This window comes from Dermacentor andersoni, chromosome 9 (assembly GCF_023375885.2).
Source record: "Dermacentor andersoni chromosome 9, qqDerAnde1_hic_scaffold, whole genome shotgun sequence".
NCBI lineage: Eukaryota > Metazoa > Arthropoda > Arachnida > Ixodida > Ixodidae > Dermacentor > Dermacentor andersoni.
Window position 1 is genome coordinate 105,092,290 of NC_092822.1, and position 21,042 is coordinate 105,113,331.

Genomic DNA, 21,042 nt, shown 5'->3' on the forward strand with positions numbered 1-21,042 from the left:
TGCCTACTGGTTGCCTTGGTGCCTTACCTCCCACTTCAGTTGCTGCTTCTGAAGCCACCCTAGTTACGGCCTCATTCATTACCTCTATGTCATCTTCATGTCTCTATTCTAAGGCTGCATATTTGTTTGCAAGTACCAGCCTTAATTGGTCTGCTTTTATCCTTACTGTGTCTAGGATGGCCTGTTTCTTCTTCACCAATTTTAATCTTTGTCTCTTCGAATTGAGGTGAATCCTAGACCTTACTAACCTATGATCACTGCATTTTAATCTACCTAACACTTCAACATCCTGCACTATGCTGGGATCGATAGAAAGTATGAAATCTATTTCATTTCTTGTTTCACCACTAGGGCTTTTCCAGGTCTACTTTCTGTTGCTGTGTTTCCTGAAGAAGGTGTTCATTAGTCACAGCTTATTCCTTTCTGCGAATTCTGCCAGCATCTCTCCTCTAGCGTTCCTAGAATCGACGATGTAGTTGCCAATTGCTTGTTCACCAGCCTGCTTTTCCCCCACTTTTGCATTGAAGTCGCCCATTACTACAGTATACCGAGTTTGCACTTTTGTCATCGCTAACTCAGCATCTTTATAAAACTTACCTACTTCCTCATCATCATCATGAATGGATGTTGGAGCGTAGGTTTGTGGTACCTTGAATCTATACCCCTTATAAAGTTTTATTACGACTACTGCTGCCATCTCATTAATGCTGTAGAATTTGTCAATGTTGCCCGCTTTGACCTTATGGATTAGGAATCCTACCTCATATTGCTTCTTATCTTGGAGACCTCTATGGCAGAAGACATGGCCGTTAGTCAGCACTGTATAAGCCTCACCAGTTCTTCTAATCTCACTAAGGCCAATGATATCCCAAACAATGCGTGATAGTTCCTCAAAGAGTCCTGCTAAGCTAACCTCACTCAACAGAGTTTGAGTGTTAAAGGTTGCCAGGGTCAGTTTCCATTGGCGGCCTGTCCTGCTCCAGAGATTCTTAGCACCCTCTGCTGCGTTACAGGTCTGACCACCGCCTCGGTCAGTTGCTCTACAGCTGCTGGGGACTGAGGGCCATTGGTTGATCGAATCAGTCATTTGGGAGGGAGTGGCCAAATACTGAACCATGGAGGCCAATTCCTGTTCTGGTGAGGGAGTGTCTTTTGTTGAAGCTTAGTGCGTGTTCCTAATTTGGTTGTACCTGGATTAGTATAGCCCCACTGGCTCGGCATTTTTGCCGGTGTCAGGCGCCACTCCAAGCCGATTTGCCTGCACATTTTTCACAAGTTCACTGTGTAGTTCCAAGTTCATGCAGCACCAGTTCAAAAGTGCAGCCACAGCAGTATAGCAGGGTCTTCTGAAAACAAATGCAAAAGTTCCATCAAGGTGCAGGTCGTTTGCTTCGTCTTTCCAACGTGTGCAGTGATTGTATTGCGAATGCCCATTTTTTGTGAGATTCACGGCTGCGGTGCCGCGAATCTGACTGTAAATCTGATTAAGCATTTGCTGCCTCAATCAGCAAAAGTAAGTAGCATAATGGTCTGGTTGCAATGCTGGCACATAGTCTGGTGAGACGGGAAATCACCAAATACCTCAGTATTGTGAAAAAGCAATAGAGAACTACCTTTAATTTGTGTTCAAGCTCCTTTTCTGCCTGTCTCTGGTCATGTTCAAGGGCCGCACATGAATGCTGGCTTCTGTGCATATGGGCGCCATCAGTGCTGATTTAACAGCGCAATTTCTGTCAATGTGCCATTCAGCAGCACAGTGATATCTTTTGTAACACCGTTTGCTGCCATGGTGCCAGAGAAATCGTCTGCTGCTTCGTCGACAATCACAGGGGTGCATAATGTTAAGGAGCTGGGCTTGAATTTTACCTGTACTTTGTAAAACAGACGGTGGCCTGCAGAGGGTGCCACATTTGCGCCACTGAAACGAACGTTAACATACAGCACTGCTTGAACTAGTTCATGAAGTGCAAGCAAGTCAGACAGACTTGAGAACACTTGAAGTCCATGACAGGTCAAGACAATGTCTCAGTGGCTATGACATCATCCTGCAGAGGACAAGGTCGTGGGTCCAGCTCTCAGTTTCGGCAGCAGCATATCGATGGAGGTGGAAGGTAGAAATGCTTCTGTACCATGCTTCAGAGGCAAATTAAAAAGCCAGAGGTAGTCGAAAATTACTCTGAAGCCCTCTGCTTGGTGTACCTGACGTTATGCAGCATTGGGACATTGAGCCACATAACTTAATTTTGTTTAAGTGACAGGCAAAGAACACGAGGGTCTCGTCAGTCTCACAGAATGACACAACTGCCCTCCGTCTCTCCACACTCCCGGTAAGTAGCACCCTTACAGATTGCAACAGCACACACCTGAATCAACACATCACTTTCTGACCTACTTATATAACCCACATGGAAAAGCCTTGGATAAGTTTCAGTAGAGATCAGCACATGATCTGAGTTTTCTCTAAATATCAAGGCTATGAATGCTCTTTTAGTTGCAATTTATAGATGAACAGGCAAAAGCTTGTTAAATTCATTTGCCTCTCAATAACAAGAACTACGGAACATACTGACCAAAGTTTACTGAACATTCCTGAATGTTACAGCACCATTCAGTTACAGGCACTGAAGAGAAAAACGATTATAACTGTCTTAGTGAACTAAGCTTCCACAATGCCAAAAAAGCCACTCTTATCGCAACTCTAGGTACACCGGAAAAGAAGCAAAAACAAAAGATTGGCGGGCAATGCCGCCTTGAAATTCCCAAACCAGCTCGCTGTGACATCATAAATTTTGATGCTGTCTGCTTGAGCCTAGTTAAATTCTTATCAGTAAAAATGGAGTACATTGTATTCCAAAAGAGCCATAGACGTTGTTTGTCATTTTCTCTTCTAATAATCAACATATTACCGTGAAGTCAACAAAAGTGGAATTCTTGAAGAATACTTTGTCAATGGAGACTGATTCAGCATTTCTTTTTTAAGGTTCCGTTAACATTGGAATGTGACTGTTAATAATCCTTACTCTAACGTTATGCATCCAGCACTGATTAAAAGTACTGCCTCTAATGTCATAGAAATGTATTATATAAAACATTTATTTAAAATTATCATTGAAATGCTGTAATAATGTTCAAATATAACATAAATTTATGCTGACCTTGAAAATATGTTAATGGTGGAACATGTAACATTAATAGAATGTTTTTATAATATTGTGTGCTTCTTGGGGATAGCAGACATGCCGATGGTTTAGTAGCAATGAACATCCCATTCACACATCAAATGCACCAAAGACTGGCAGGCAGGGGCAGGAAGAAAAATCGCAGTGCTAACACGTGCAGCCAGTGCTATGCTAATGTCAAGCCGGATAAAGCCTTCTTACGAATATCACCTCGTGTTTGGCGCAGCATAGCCTTAGCCGCTTTTTCTCCATTAAACCACATTTAGCTTAACTTTCTTACGAATGTGAGGGACAGAATTAAACGATGGCCTTGACGATGCAGCAATATCTCGGGGAGAAAATAAACAGGCAGGCACTGAAAGATAATAAAGAGAAGATATTATCCCCGCTTTGCATTGCGTCCTAACAATCTCGCCATGCATTCTTTGAAGCACTAACAAGGAGCATGCTGCAAGCCAAGACATGCACCGCAGAAGGCCAAGTTAATCCAATCATTTTACAGCTGTAGGCATCACTCGTAGATTGCGAACGAAGAATCCCTGCCTATAAAACATTGAGGTGGTTCATGCCATGGTGAATGCAGGGACGTAGATAGCAAGACAAGGAAGGGAAAGAAAAAATTCAAAGTGGGCACGTGTACACATGTTTCTATGGGGAACATATGCCCTTGTGTGCTTGACCTGTCACTGACTATACGGGCATGCTGAGGTACCAGTTATGGTACTTGGCTGTAAAACTGTAGTTGCGAGTTGCTTCAATCTTTGATTCAATTTTGTAAAGCAATGAAGGGGGCTAGTTGGTGAACGTTCATGATTATATTGCGCTTAGTGTTACGCTAACGATTTTAAGTGAAGGACAGGACGTGGACATACGTAGCGTGTACGTTGCGCTACGTGCGTCCACGTCCTGTCCTTCACTTAAAATCGTCAGTGTAACACTAAGCGCAATATCATCATGAACTTTTAGTCAATGATGAGTTTGCCCTATCGTTTTTGGTGGGCCTTGTGTCCCATGCTTAGCGATCATCTTCATTGTCAGATTATTTTATGTCCATCTTAGGGCAATGGCCTCTTACAGAATATCCAGTTAGTCTTGTCTTGCATTAGCCAATTCCATCCTGTGCTTACTGATGTATCACATCGCACCACCTGATCATCTACTGTCCTCTGGTGTGTTTAATTAAGACTACTGGTCTTCCGTTCCATGCATCACATGGCCTGTTCAACTACATTCTTGCCTCTTGATATGCTTACCAATGAGGTAACCTTTGTTGCCAAACAGGATGCTGGAAATTGTTTCCCGATATGCCTGCACAAACTGGCACAGATATACTACAGCATGGCAAGTTTTCACAAAGCGGGATGTGTATTATTGCTGTGAACTCCTGCTAACCATCTGCTACAGGGACAACATGTCTGCACAACATTTGTTTGATTAAGTTGACCTTGTGGATGCATTTATGATGTATTTCAGCCATGTCATAAAGCCCTGTGCAGAAGCAATCATTTAGCACTGCGTGATAGTCCCCATATGCTGTTCCCATTGAAACATTTTCTGTGTGATTACCACTTCAAGCAGAAGTCGTAATCACACAGAAAATGCGTCAGTATGCGTTTCAGTCATCTTTAGTGCAGGGTTTCCCTGTTCAATATAAGGATGATGAATCCATGTCACATTGCACTGAAACCATGTTTATTCTTCTGATGTATTCTGTGATATATTTCTGATGAGCTTAAAGGGACCCTGAACCACTTTTTATCGAAGTGGAGAAAGACATTTGAAATGAAGATAGGCTATTTCAGAAGCGCTTTGCCACAAAAAGTACTTGAATGCCTTCAACAGAAGCGAAGTTATCAGCAATCAAACACGGCCTCAGCTGTGCTTCCCTTCCTCCTCCAGTGCCTTGCATTGCGAAGACTATGGCGGAGACATCACCATGGCGCGCAGTTCAAATTTCCAATTTGGTTCCTAGGCCGCGCTAAACGTAAGCCAAATGCGGCTGTCCTCAGAGAGCCGCAGTGCGCTTAGCCACTGGACTCGTGGCGGTACCTTGCAGCGGCCGCAGTGTAGCCGAGCGCAGTGACCAATAGCAGCCGCGTATTGGAGTGCGCTTTATGACGATATAGAACACACAGAAAAGAGCGAGAAGCATGGGGTTTTTGAAACGAGAGCGTTTGAGAAAAAGGTGACTGCGCACTCCGCTTGTGAGCTCCACGGACTGTGTACGACAGCAGAACTTGGCTGAGATGTTCACAACAGCGTATGCTACCCACGGGCTATTTTATTTCACCAAGCCTGAGGGGTGGTTCAGGGCCCCTTTAACAGATGGCTGCCAGCCAGCTGTGCATCTTTGGTGCGGAGAATACCATGTTCCCAAATTTCTGGTTGACCAGTATTTGTCACATGCCAAGTCTTTTTCTCAAACTCTTAGATTTTCCTGTAGCTTTCGCTACAATGCCCGTCACTATCCTTGTCCACTACAGCACTATACACAGTATGTTATGTTACCAGGTTGTTGAATATTGTAAAGCAGTTTTCACTCCACAAATATCTACATGGTCCAGTTACACCATTCTTGATTATGACTACTAAGGCTTGAATTCTCATAGCTGCTATTTTACCTTAACAGACAGCGACAGCCACTAGGCAAAGTGAATACATTAACTGGTACATGCACTCAGATTCTAGCACTACTTAGTCCAATGTTGCCCGCTGAAAAAGCTTTTCTCTTGGAGAAAGTGCCACTATATAATCCAACTACTAATAATGTTTAATTTCTGTACAAAGCCAGCAAAATGTTTTGTTGTTATTGTTGTTGGTGGTACCACGCTGGTGGTGATGTTTTTACACATAACCGGTCGATTGTTGAAATTGGCTTACTATTTCCTCTTCCGCAGTAATTTTTACTTGCACACATTTTTCCAAGTTAGTGCCGGCAGCTTCTTTGTGTCACAGGATTACCAAGCTTTGAATTTGACTGTGCAGATGGAAGAACTTAAGTGCTTTGTTTACCTGTGATATAAGCTGCTCCGTAACTTTCCTCAGAAGTCGTACTGAATACAGAACCTAAGCTAAGCTCATAAAGTTACATTAGTCCCAGGTTATGCTAGCGCATAGTGGTCTTACTTGAAGGCAATATTATAACTTAAAATGAATAACTAGTTCATTTGACCATGCCTTATTGTTGATGCTATGTGTAATACTCTAGCTTGACATGAGTGCAGCGAAAAAACTGCTTTAAAGCAAAGAAAGGTTGCCAACCAGCAAAATATGCAGATCCGGCACACAAGTAAATTAAGCAAAGCTTTAATGGAGCAGTTACTTAAATGCAGCGCACTGTGGACAATACATGCAGTTTTGTTTACTTTCACCCTGTGCAATGTGTAATGACGTGGAATGTGTACGTTTATCCACAACAAAGGTCACAACTTTATTGTCCTAACAACTTGACATTTAATCACTACAGTTGAAAATCTTTATAACGAAGCACTCAGGGCCTCTGAAATTATTCGTTGTACAGGTAATTTAGTTGTAGAATTCATGACAGAATCACTCACGACAGAACCGAGAGAGAAATGTTCCTTCGTTATACAGCTAATTTCATTCTAGAGGTGTTCAACTCTACATCGCTCAAGAGCTATGCCAACATGCAGGCTCTGATTCAGGCGGATGCACAGTGCGAGACACGTACTCAGCAGTGTCACAAGAACGAAGACTATGCGTGGTGAGGCAAGAATGGGGAGGACAAGTGTAGGCACAGAAACATATGACATGTGTCAGACGTTCTTGGATGGCCAGCTTTAAAATGTTAGTGTGCCAGTAAACGCTTTCAATCTTGAAATATTCAGCATGCTAATACCCACTAATACAAGAATGTTCGTTTTTATTGCACCAATTCTAAAATGCATTTTCATTCTTTCGTGTGAGGTAAAGGTTTTGGACCTGTGAGGCTGTGGATACGATGCTTTTGATCAAGTTTTTTTCATAAAATGCAGGGGCTCCATATGTCCCGCAATCAACACATGAAATGTGCAGGTTGTGCAGTAATATTTTCTTTTTTTTTTTTTGCAAGGTTCGCTGTTGGCAAAGTTCACTGGGCACATGGTCCACCAAAAGACACGGTATTGTGGCTCGGCACCTGGAAGTAGCCTTGCATTGAGGGAAACATTCTTTAACGATTCTCATCCAGTGGCAAGACCAATGCAAAGACTGCAACAACAAGAGCTTCTACAGGATGAACACTGCATCCAGAGTGAAGTCAAAGTTGCTGCAGATCTGATAGAGTCTGATCTTGCAATTTCTATAGGTGAGGTAATGAAGTCACAACAGCCTGTTAAGCCTCGCACAATACGCTCGCGTCGTTCTAAGTGCACTAAAAGGCAAAAGCCACCACCAGCAGACAATGAACAAGACTCGCACAGGGATGCAGAGTTGGCGGCAAACTTCTCAAAGCCATTTTTGCCTGACAAAGTGCAAGAGTCATCAGCATTTTCGAGAATGTGCTCAAGGTTGAAATCCTACACTGTCCTTAAAGACACAGCTCCCCAACTCATTGATGAGTCAGCGTCAACAGGTGATAAAAAAGACCTGCCCAAGGATGCAACGTTCACAACAGATGACTTGAAGCCCACTTTCCCTGATGAACTGCAACAGCCATCAGCATTTTCAAGACTTTGCACAAGGTTCAAATCCTACGGCATTCTCGAAGACACAGATCATCAACAGGGCACGGTCGTTCTTCAAAGGCATTCAACTTTCGAGAAGAGTAGTGAAGCACTGTGGGCTGAAGATCAACAGCGCACATTGGATGGCAAACCACCAGTAGAAGATAACGGCTGCGCGGAGATTGCCAGTGCCCTATTACCAGCCAAGGACAAAGGACTGGCATGCAACGTGGAGCAGGAGCACAGACCACATCAGGTCATGAAGGTCACCTCATCAGCAGCTTGCCACAGAGGTAAAGGAGCTGTTGAAAAGTGTTTTAAAGTAAAAACAGAAGGATATCAAGACTCCGAAAGAGCTGATGCGGGGCACGAAGAACACATCAACGAGCCATGTGCTGAAGCAGACCATATAGTGGCAGACAACGAGACAAGCCTGGGAGATATGGCAACAAGGGGTGCATATGGCAAGGCATGCCTTTCAGCCGATGATGAAGAGCACGCAGGCAGCTCTAGAAAAGGCAGAGAGTCCACTAAGGTGCCAACACATTGGAGAAAAGAAGTCGTGAAAGGTTATTTGAGCAATGAACCTGAAGACAAAAGACCACAGAATGAGGATGCTGCTGTAGACAAGGGAGAGGTGGAAAGAAAGAAGCGAAGGCTGAGCAAGAGCCCCTACTTCAAAGCAGCAGGCGAGCCCCTGGGTTTCAAGATTGGCTCCAAGCCCTGGGTGCCACCACAGTCGCCGTACAACCTTGTGCAGGAGCAGCTCTACAGGGATCCCTGGAAAGTCCTGATAGCAACTATATTTCTCAATCGCACCACAGGTAAAGTGCAAACATTATTTAACGAGTCATCCATTTGTACAAAATAATGATGTCAGAAAATGCTGCTGCACAGCTGTAATTTAAGTCTTCAAGTGTGAAAATATGCTAGGAGAAAATCCCATGCTGCGCTTAACTAAGGTTAAGCAGTTTTGTAGAAGCTGCAATTCACACCAGCCAATCAGAGATTTAATGCACAATGGTGTTAGCACATGAAAATAATTTGAGAGTGTATGATGCTCACACACTAACCTATAAAACAGCTGACAGTGCAATAGGTAGGTCTCTGACCAGTCATGGACCATATTTGCATATATGATCAGCATGGTGGATAAAACCTCTTATTGGCTGACAACAACTTGTGCAACACTACATTACCTGGTGTCCACTAATGCCACTGGTGATATTACTTTCAATGATATACTAATTCCACCAACACCACTGCCTCTTTCTTACATCAAAATGGTGTCAGCACACTGTCATTTGAATTTTTAGTACACAGTTGTGACAAAGGCTTGTCACACCCTTCCACACAAAAGAGAGCAAGATTAGGGTTCACAAGAAGGTGGAGACTTATATTCATCAGCAATGGCTGAACAAAAGATTCACTTGCAATTTATTATTTTTTTTATATTTTTGCATGACAGACAATTCATAAAAAATGCTTACACCCATAGCTAGTGGCGAATAGGAGGTCTAAGTACAGTTATCTGTACTTAGACCTCCTGTTAGCCACTGGCTGTGGGTGTTTAGCGCAAGTAAGAACATGTTTCGCAAGGATGGTTCAGGCCTGATATAATTGAATTGCATGAAACAGCTTCTTGTGAATCATTAACAGAGTTAAGGGGAACATCGTAAATTAGCTCATTGAACACGATGTTTTGTCGTGTAAGTAATGTGAGCAGCTTGAAGAGGCAGAATTGCGCCATGTGAAACAATTGGCGACACTTTTTTTTTATTTCATGTCACTTAGTATGGAGACCCCCGCAAATGCTTTTTTAGAATGTGCAACTTAAGAACCTGCATTGTCTAGCTGCCGGAGGCACAGCACTTCGAACTGAAAGAAATGCTGCATAGCTTCCACAGACAGTAGCATAACTTATATGAAGTGAATAAGAAAGCGTGACTATGTTTTATTGTGCACAGATGAGCTCTGTCACATTTCCAAGTGTTCTGTTCAGCTGCAATCTTGTTTGGACAGCAAATTGGCCTGTGTCATTTTTTACTTAGGTGCTGTCTTTACAAAGCTATCCTTTTCGCCAGCTTCTTCACACTTGGAATAAGACTTAATATGTCCGCTGTCGGCTTAGCTGTCTGTTTAGCCGTCTACAGTGAGTATTGAAACACAAGCAAGTGCATACTGTTTACTGAAATTTTGATCCATGCCTGACAAGATATAATCACATATATCTCAGGAAGCTGCGGTGACCACCTGTGCTTGAGAACAGAGATTCTGCTAAGGCTCGAGAACAGTGCACTTGTGAAATTTCCAAGGGTTTTAATTTATATTAAAAGAAATTTCAGATAACTGCATTGGTGAACCATCAACTTCATTTACAGGTGAAGAGTTTCCTTATCTGTATGGCCTTATAAAATGTATATCTTAGAGTTGTGTATTCCTTGTTTTGTGCCTACTCTTCTGATTGCCTTGATTATATTTGATTAAACTGTTTAGTTGATAGCGAGTGCTTCTGTGTTGCTTTGCTTCTCTGCGAAACTTTTCATTTGCGCTGCAAATATGGATCTGAACCAACTGGCCTACTTGAGTTATTTACTGCCTCCTACATCTTGCATTTGCACACTTGAAAGTGTTCTTTCACTCACACGCGTTCTCGCGTCGGCATACAGGCAAGGCAGCCATTCCCATCCTGTGGCAGTTCCTGGATCTCTACCCAACTGCACACGCTGCTATCAACGCAGACACTGAGGAGATTGCCAAGCTGTTGCAGCCACTCGGTTTGCACAGGAAGCGTGCAGCCATCATACAGAAGTTCTCCGGTTAGTTCCCACACACATGATGCGTTCAAGTTTATTTCCAACTATGTGGGAGAAACTGTTCATGTTCTTTTCCCATCGCAGAAGTTTTATGTCATTTGGTTTCGTGGGAATGCACATGTTCAAGCCTGTGCACTACATTTTGCAGCACAGCAAATATGTGTTTCAATAGAACAATGCTTCTTGGCTTTGAGAGTGTGCTTCCATCCCATGAAACGCACAGGCCCAATGTACACACCCTCCCACATTGCAGGTCTTTAAATGCTCAGTCTCACCTGCACGCCCACACCCACGTGCCCTGCAATTGCAGTGGAGACCGTGCATTGCATGAATCACAGATGGCAGTCTCCGGGATGAGCCCTTCTTTGACTACGCCATCTCCAGGATTGATCCCGTTTACTACTACATTGTCCCCAGAATTGGCACAGATTTTATTACACTATTGCTGAGATTGGTGCAGCTTACTATATTTACGGGCTTAGGGCTTGCTCTTCGTTTTATGGAAAATTCATGCGAAGTTGGGAAGTGTGACAATTATGTGGAGAATACTCTCCAAGACAATTTTCTAAGCGCTTAACAAAAAAGTGAAAAATCAAGTGTCTTCAAATCGGGATTCTCACGCCAGCCACTGTAAGGTCAAACAAAATATTGCTTCCAAAGAACACTCTTTTTCCTAATAAGAGCACAGGTTTAGAACTGGCACTGACCAGAACAGCAGCGAAAGTCGCTGCAGAACTTTTTGGGGGTGTGATGATTACTTTAGTAAAAAAAGTTCACCGATTACGATACTCCCTAATGTGAAATTTGAGTGCAGCTCTATATGTGTTTTCATTTCGCAATATATTGGCTGGCGCAGACAACCTGTTTCGTGCAGCACGTTCCTCATGAAGCAGTCTGTGGATCTTGCTATTAGGGAGATCACGAGAGACAGCACGTGGGTGACATGTGGGTGTGATTCGCAGCAGCCGCCACAGACAGACCTCCATGCAGCACTTTGTTTCCATACCGACAATATTGTCACTTGGTAGTGACTGTGAAGAAAGCAGGCAAACTGAGAAAGACGAAACTAGCGTTTTATTGGGTGAACTTGTGCCCTCAAAAACAGGCTACACTCAAAGCACAACGAGAGCGGCGAACACAGTCAGCGATCGTCGAAAATCTGATCAGCGGGTCAGGCGCGTCGGCTTTTATACAGCAGTCGTCGAATGTTCCAGACTAATCATTGGCACCCGCGTGCCTTCCACAAAGTTCTACACCATTCGCGTCACACGATGAAATCAGATAACACAAGGTTCGGCGACAACAGACAGCAGATAGAAGCATCTATAACTTTCGAGAAACTTCAGATACATGCAGGCACGTCCCGCGGTGTGTGATAACATTTGTTAGGCGGCGAGACGTGGTCGCCCGATAAAGATAAGTACACGTGTCAATATGCGCTACTCTGGTGCCATATTGTAGCCCACTTGAAGAAAAGAGCGCTACGAAGACGCGGACTAAAAGAGGAACATGTACGACGGACTAGCACCTTGTCCGTCGTACATGTTCCTCTTTTATTTAGTCCGCGTCTTCGTAGCGCTCTTTTCTTCAAGTATGCAAAACCAACTCGCCCACATCAAGCTTCTGCTGCTTCAGATGTTGTAGCCATCATCACCGCACATCCTATCTTGTGTGGCACTATGCTATTCTTCTGACGCTTTCATTCCACTAATGATAAGAGTGGCCCTTCATCGCAGGGAAGTCGTACCACAGTGTCAGTGACGACAACACTCAAGGGAGGGTCGCATCGAGCCTTACTTGTAGCTGCTCGACATCGCCCCCTGCAGGAGCAATGATCCCCATCCCACACGCTAGTACCACGGAATGACCTCGGCAGCTGATGCCGTGTATGAGCATAGCCCTCCCCACCTCACGGCACTCTGGCCCCCACCCTCGGAAGCGCAAATAAGATTACCCGCACAGCTGTGGATGTCTAGGCCACCGGCAACTCAGCACATGCACAGGCCATCTCTCCTCCTGTGCTTTCTGCCTCCTAGTTTCACTGCACCCTCCTGCTGTACTGTCACCTTTCTTTCGTCTCCCTCTGCACTCCATGTTCACTTTCATTCCTTGCGGTGCTCTTCGCTCGGTTACGCTGACACTCATCGCAGGAATGGACACCTAAGAGCTGCGCTTTAAAATGATTCAAATTCTTGACGGTCAGTGTGAAAGGTGCAAGCACTCTGCAAATGCTCGTTGGTCAATACCCAGTTTAATCAGTGAGAAACCGACCTAACATCCTCACCAAAACACACAAAGGTAGGCAAAGAAAGGTTTGCTTCAACAAAAGAAATATGTGCCTGAAGGCGCCTAGTTGGTGCAGCAGGGATGTTTTGATACTGTTTGTAGTTTCCTTATGTAATTCCGTGGAGAACAGAGCTGGTCACTGGCATGTCTGGAGGGTCAGTGCATGTGGCTATATAAATTGATTTGACTCCCTTGTGATCGTTGCATCATGTGCTCTACAAGAGACACACATACCCACACCAAACCCCATGAGACAGGCAAGGAAGGCGTCGCTCTAACCCCTTAAGTGTTTCATTATTTTAACCAAAAGTGAGCTTATTTTGCATTTTTTATGGCTTATTTTCAGTCTTCACTTTATTGAAAACCCTTCTGAAGCTTTTTCAATCAATTCACTTCATGTTTTAAGCATGAAAACCTCATTTTACCTCTTCAATATGGAATATATATGTACTCGTCATTGCGATGCTGCTTTCTGTATACAAAGGCCACAAGCAGCATGGGGTGCAAGACTCTTGCTGTTTCAAATGTCTTGAAAGGCAGCAGAGGTACACTGCATGGGCGACACTCTCTCATCTCCCTATACAGAGAGCTGTTTTTGTGTTGCCTAAACTCTGCTTTACTAAAGCACATCACTTGTGTTGCTCCTGACATATTTCTGTATGAGAAATAAGGTGGTGCAAATAAGATCTGTTGGTACAAATCAAAGAGAGAGGGAGGGATGAGAGAAATGAAAGTGAGAGAGGTTAACCAGGACAAGAAATCGGTTCGCGACCCTAGACTGAGAGGGGGAGGGGACGCAGAAAGACAGGAAGGAAACAGAGAGAGAGAAAAACAGAGCACATGGATACAAGCCCTATTGTTCGCAGCAAAGAGTACAATTAACACTTTTCATTGCTAGAGTCACTCATGCACGTTTATTGTCTGTAGGAATTGCTCCTCTCTGTTGCGACAAACTGCTTCAAAAATGCAATTTTTTACAAAGTCAGCACTCGCATACCTCATGGCAGGAATGACTACATCTTGTGAGTGACCACTGCCATAATCACTTGGTCATGGTTTTCCTACAGAGGAGTACTTGACCAAAGAATGGCGATACCCAGACGAGCTACATGGAATCGGCAAGTACGGAAGTGACTCATACCGTATCTTCTGCATCAACGAATGGAGAAAGGTAAGACAGAATAGCCCATCTGTTGTGACCAAGTGTAGCAGAACACCTGGCATGTAATTGCGGCCTTAATTTACACATCAAAGTAACTATCTTGGCTACCAGAGAGGGTAAAAAGCAATAACTAATACTGATTAGGCAAGGCAGTCTAGACCCACAGTAGTAGCAGTGTATTCTTGTCTCACTTTTTTGTTTGCTGCACAGCATGCTTTTCTATGTATGTATGTATGTATGTATGTATGTATGTATGTATGTATGTATGTATGTATGTACAATGGGTGGAGGGACATGGTCAGAATCATACTTATCAGCACGAAAACGATGGAACGCACAGAGTTAGAACAACACAGGACGAGTGCTAACAACTAATATTTATTGAACAAGATGCTCGAAAAAGAAAACATGAACAAACCATCACCTGTGTGTGCAGGAAATCGAAGTCACCTGTAAATAGTTACTGAGCAAGTGCGTTTAACAATCTTACAAAATGTCAGGTGGCTTAGATACAGGATCATCCTTAAGCCTTTCTATATGGAAGGCTTAAGCAAGCTGACGAGCCCTTCTGTCTTTGCGCCTGATGATGATGTCAGTTTTTTTGAAGACAGGTTTGCACCCACAAGTTCTGCAAAGCACTGCAAGATGAACGGTTGGCATTCCTTTTAAAGTATTCTTAGGCTGACGAAAGTGCTCATTGATGCAGTTGCCCGTCTGCCCAATGTAGGCTTTTCCGCAAGGGAGAGGAATTCAATAAACTACGCCTAAGGCACAGGCAACAAAAGGTTTGCGATGATTCAGAGCAAGCAACAACAGTTGACCTACCTGCCTTCCTCTCACTCGTAGCATAAGCCTTACCTACTTTACGGTTGGCCAAAAAGCAACATCTACTTCAAAACCTTTAGCTATCTTCTTAAAATGATGGGACAGTCTGTGTAAATATGGCATGACAGCAAATCTGCTGTTCTTCTTAGTGCCCATGTCGTCAGTTTTAACAGGACGAGGTTTACACTTCTTGATGAGTCTCTCGGATGCCGACACAAGCACATGCCCAGGGTACCCTGCATTTGTTAAACGAACAACCTGCTCCTGAAAACCATTGTAACATTTATGTAAGCAAGACTCTTTACGGGCGGACTGTAAAGAATTTTGAGCAATAGAATTCTTGATAATCTTTGAATGCCCGGACGAATGACTAAGAAGTGCTTTCTCTCTTATTTTTTTTTTTGGAGCGTGTGGCAAAAGACCAGCAAATGTGGTCTTGTGGAAAAAACAAGCGTAGGTCGAGAAACTACAATGAATTATCTTTTGGCAATTCGCAAGTGAAATTTAACCCACAAGCTCTTTTCTTGAAAGTCTTCAACAGGTTACCTGGTGAAACGGGGGACAATCCCTCCTAAAAAGAATTTAAAAATCGTCAACGTAGCAAAAAACCTTCACTACCTAAATGACGTATTCGCAATTCCACCAGCCGATCTACAACACTCAAAAAGATGTCGCTTAAAATTAATGCCACCCTAAAGCCAGCGCACACTAGAGACTTCTGAATAAACAAGTCGAGTTCCCATTATACAAATGTGGACTTCATATAGAAGTTCAGGAGCTCTAAAAAGGCTTCAGCAGTTACCAAGCTGCTGTTATCAAAGACGATTTCATCATTGTATTCGATGATACATTCTTTGACAACACCTTCACACGCAGGTGTTGATTTATTCGGTTTCTTTTTGTTTTTTTGAGCGTCTTGTTCAATAAATTTCAATTGTTACACAGCGCTCGTCCTGTATTCTTCTAACTCTGTGTCTTCCATTGTTTTCGCACTGATTATTAAGTATGCGTCCTTTCCAACACGCCCACATTTCTACCTTACTGCAATAGGTCAGAATCAGTACAACGATCCAGTGGACAGAAATGACCATTCTATTTCCACACCAGAAACTGCACTTGCTTCCCTTCTTTCCAAGTGCCACTCTATCCTTCGAACCCAAAAAATCTTTATTTCATTGGAACACACACGCAATAATCCTAGCCCTTCCATACGTTTGCTCTCTCCCCCATAACCTCTCTCGAATGGAAAGAGGCATGGGCCACCTTCTACCACATGGCAACCCCATGCACTGTCTAAAGCATTCTGCTCCGGCATCAGCAACAAATATCTCTCCACCTGTGGTAGTTCTGCCTAGGAGTGATTGCTATGCCACAGAAAATGGTCACCAAGCTGTGAACTGATCAAGCAGTTATATGTGTCACCTCGTAGGCTCAATAAGCCATCATTTCAGTTGTCACACTAAACTTTGAACAAATCGCTGATTCAAGCAAGGTGTGTTGAGCTCTGTATGGTTTTATTTAAAGACACACGCATGCCACAGAACAATTTGTTCAAATTAAAAGAAACACTCAAAAGAAGCACGAGCCAAACACTCAGTCCCAAGCCAGTGTTTCAACTCGGGAGCTTGTCCTCATCTGTTCCATTGTTGTAGTGTTGGTTGCTAACAGAGGCTTTTTCTTTTCAATTACTGCTGGTCACTTCAAGCCTACATCTTCAATAAAAAATGTCCTCCTGGGAAACCGTTGTACTCCCGTGAGCAAAGGTGTATGGACCATCGTTTCTGCAGTAAAGCCTATTTTCTTTTCTGCCTGTATATGTAACTTGACCTTTAGGACTGCAACCCAAATTTGCCATTGTGGACTTTCTGGTGCAGTTGTCAATTTCAGTTTGTGCATCCGAATTATGAAGAAATTCCGTTTTCTTTCCAAGCCTGTGGTCCATATACTTTTGCTTACTGGTGTACATTATATTACACATTACCTTCAATCCAGGTCAAAATTAACTGGGAGTCAAATAAGTAGAATACTTATCCAGGATAAGAAGTAATGTGCCTGGTGATCTGTATAAAAGTTGCTTAATCAAATTCTGCCTGTCGACTTTCCTGAAAATTAATATTAATTTGATGCAGCCCACTGTATTGCCAAAGACGGCAAAAAGCGCCTGTGAAGTATGCTTTTAATACTGCAACATGGCACGAAAATACAGGTGTAGCATTGACATGCTAAGCCACTATATCATGTTACACCTCCATGTCTGTGTTTCCGTTAAGAAAAACTGTTTTCACTGCAATGAACACAATTAACAGCAACTTTCTCTTTGTACATAGAAGTTATGTTTTCAGCATCTAACTGTGGTAGGTAAACAAATTTGTTTTTCGTGTTCTCAATATGCCAGTTGGTAATAAAAACCATCTTGAAAGTGATTATCTCCTTGGCTAGTCTTCGGGTCTCGGGAAGATAAACTAGTCCTTCCTGAAGTCTTGCTCAACTTAAAGCAGTGGCATTTGCAATGCGCAGCACTGGACAATGCATGTGGTGTTTCTCACTTTCGATACAAACAGCAGATGGAAGCCAGCGCTTGTTGTCTGCTCTTTGTATGCTTGCGCTTGCATAGCCTGTGGTGTACTCTCTCTGGCCTGTGGCATCTGAGCCTCAACGAACGCCTGAATCGTGACGCGATGAGGCTGGGAGCACTCTGCTTTTCTGAGAAAAACCGACTTAAGCTTATCGTTTTGAAGTTCTTTTCTTTTGTCCCTCATTTCTGAATATTTTTTTAACTAGTGCACCCAGTGGCCATTCTTTTTTCTGTTCCTATTTCCATGCTTTATTCTTTGTCAAGAGTTCTACTTCAGTCCTTGTGGTGCCTCTTGTTCCTTCCTCCATTTTTTCCCCCCCTTTTTCGTGCCTTCAATTTCTATGTTTGTATGCAACCCACTGTTGTGCTACTGGGCTCGAGGTCGCAGGTTCGATCCTGACCATCGCAGCAGCATTTCGTTGAGGGTGAAATGCAATATCGCTTGTGTACTTAGATTCCAGTGCAGATTAAAGAACCCCAGGTGGTCAGAATTATTCTGAAGTCCTCCGCAATGGCGCGCCTTCTAATCGTATAGTGGTTTTGGCATGCAGAACTCCACAATTTAATAAAATTTTTTATGTTTGAACGCCGTTCTTCCTGAAGAGTAGGCAGGCATGCGCCTCTTTCGGTGGCAGTCGTCGGCCTGTTCGTTCCCTTGTTTTGTGCTCTGCCAGTTGTATATATATGCTTGGCCATCCCGTTTCTCTTTTTTTCTTCCCAGGTCAAGCCCAACGACCACATGCTGAACAAGTACCATGCCTGGTTGAAGACACAGAACCTGGACTGAGTACTGCCTCAGACCTGAACACCTGTGGCTTCAGTTGTCCATTCTCACCGGGCACAAAAGGAGTTGGCCTGCTAGAGAAAAGCAGACATGCAACAATGTGATGGAAGTTGAGGAGAGTCCTACAATGTAATGACCATTTTAGCTTTTCCCAAAGATCACTTTTGGCTCTGTTTTACTGAAAAGTGTTGCCAAGTTGTGAAGTGCTTTCATGAGCTAACAGCGCTGACAAGTTCTTTCTGAGTAAATGGTTTTGCAGCGTTACTCATAAAACCTGTTACATTGCAGTTTGCGGGCATTATTAGGCTATCTATTTTATCATTCTCAAGAGTGTTCTTGCAAAGAAAGGACAAGTTTGTATTGCTTTTAGTGCTTTGTTAGTTTCCATGTTTCATCTTTTTATAACCGCTCATGAAGTGACTGCTACCTACTACTACGTCTGAACTTTGAATTCACTGTACTGCAGTGTACTGATAGACCTACAGCTTGGCAAAAACACTTCAGTTCTGCACTACAATGTGAAAAGACACTTGACAGCTGTTTGAGTCCTGTTTCGTGTTTAACGCCCTTTGTACTCATAAGCTTACCACAGGCTGAAAGTCCTTTTCATTGTTTTGTCTTGAACTGAACATCAGTCTACTTGCTTTTTGTTTAATTCTCTATGCTTGTTTCAAATCAGAAATCTAATTACATGCAGAAGTTGAGTAGCATTGCTTACCTTATCTTTCAAAGATATGCAAATTTCTCGTTTAGTGAGTTAGCAAGCTGTAGTTTTAGGCAGGCTTCACCGAAATCGAGCAGCTGCCAAACATGTGCTACAATAGTAACAACCATTTACTATAACGAATGCAGTTCGGGTTGCTTTATTTCTGTGAGGACAGGCTATGCATAAGTGGGCACTAACACAATCCTTTACTTCACTTTTGCAAAGCTGTAAGGTTTATTGAAAACAATGTATCTTGTACGTTACCTATCACGTTTCACACAATGTAGACAAGCTGCTTTGTGCTGCAACTGAGAATGTAAGAAAGTAAGAAACCAGTGGTTGCTGTGGTATAAAGTAAGTGCACTGTGTTCTTTTGTTTCTTGTGTGTGTATATGTGTGCCCATTTACTGTATATTCACTAAATCATTGCTTAAGCTGCTATAAGGACATTTAGACACTTAGCAGCTTCCAGGTCAGAGCACACATTTCTCTGTTCGTGTATGTTAATCAACTCTTGGTCATTCACATCATATTGAAAGCAACTGTGATTCAGACTGTTAACCAGTGTGTAACTGCTGCATCATTTTGATCATATCCAAAGCAACTGTAATTTATGCTGTTCACCAAATTTCATATCATTCAAGGCATTACTAGTATAACATTAGGCATGTCACAGTGTACAGCTCTCCAAGACTTTAATTATCTCACGGAGGCCTAGACAGATACAACAGCCCCTGCCTGTCATGTCAGTCAGCTCTCCCCTAAGAATATTAAAAACGTGGAGAATTGTACATGGCTCAAAAATTGCTTGACTGAACGATTCTTTAATATCGATGATGAATGTTACTGTCACTTTGCTTATGGCAACAATTTAATTGCATAAATGAAATGGGTTTTATTGTTTTTAAACTTCCTTTGAACAATTTTAAGGTGGACTATTATCTTTAATTTTATTGCCTACTCATTAGTTTTCATAGTGATATAGAGGAATCGGTCTCACATAGCGGTAAAATGAAGTGCTATCTGTGTGCAGCACAGATTATGCTTTATTACACGTTGTTTTACTGCTACACAATAAATACGGGTTCTGTAATTTTCCTACATCAAATGTCTCGTGAAATCCTTAGCAGTGTGTACTATGTAATAGTGTTATGCTTAACACACTGCTACCATTGCATTGACTTAACAAAAAGTACTAGCATTAGTGAACACTTGTCAAGTGCTGTTGTTTATATGTTGTGCTTCTGTTTCCTGTCGCCCTGTTTTCATTTTCTTTCACCTGGAGGATTACTTACGATGCTGTCCGAATCAAATAAGCTTCCTGCTGTGTATGTCAAATGTTCAGAGATAGCTGTATATCTGTTCAGTATTCCAGGAACTTTAATAATTAGAGCGCTTTTTGTTTTGTTCTTTTTTTCTCGATTCTCTGTTTGTTTGTTTCATTATTTGTTTCATTAGCCTAATTTCTAGGTAATTTTTCTCAAATTTTCAGCATAGAACAAACCACTACTGTAATTGCTGTTTCTAAGCATGGCAAAAAATATTATTCATTTATTTATTTATTTATTTATTTATTTATTTATTTATTTATTTATTTATTCCATATACCTTCCAGCGCAAATGCATTGTAGGGGAGAGTGGTTACAAAGGAACGGTAAGTTATACAAATTTATACAAAAGAAACGGTAATGCAGAAACTATTAAGGCAGACTACAAGAAATAACAACAAAGCAAAAAACAAGAACTGCATGATACAAACAAAATGACTTGCTGTATGGCACAGTTAGTTACAACGAAAAAATTCAAATAAGGATTGTTTGAACAAATCATGATCCGTGATGGAAAAAAGATTGGCAGGAAGGTGGTTCCAGTCGCGTGGGATGTTCGGTGCAAAAGAGTGTGGAAATGTGTACTTCAGGCGTGCTTCTTAGAGCCATTAGTTGCAGTCTTGAACATTGGGACCCTCATCTGTATAATTTTGACACTGTAACTAACATGAAATGCAATAATAAATATCAATTGATTAATTGATTGATCTAAAAGGA

The 21,042-nt window shown here is 42.5% G+C and overlaps 1 protein-coding gene across 1 annotated transcript in view; it reads left to right on the forward strand.

Annotated features, from left to right (window-relative positions):
- LOC126527907 (uncharacterized) overlaps positions 1 to 21,042 on the forward strand; it is a 96,484-nt gene extending 75,442 nt beyond the window's left edge. Inside the window, exons 5-8 of the mRNA XM_072284273.1 lie at positions 7,252 to 8,667; positions 10,513 to 10,662; positions 14,013 to 14,116; positions 18,229 to 21,042. Of these exons, the coding sequence (XP_072140374.1) occupies positions 7,252 to 8,667; positions 10,513 to 10,662; positions 14,013 to 14,116; positions 18,229 to 18,294 (1,736 nt within the window). The 3' untranslated portion in view covers positions 18,295 to 21,042. The remainder of the gene's footprint in view (positions 1 to 7,251; positions 8,668 to 10,512; positions 10,663 to 14,012; positions 14,117 to 18,228) is intronic.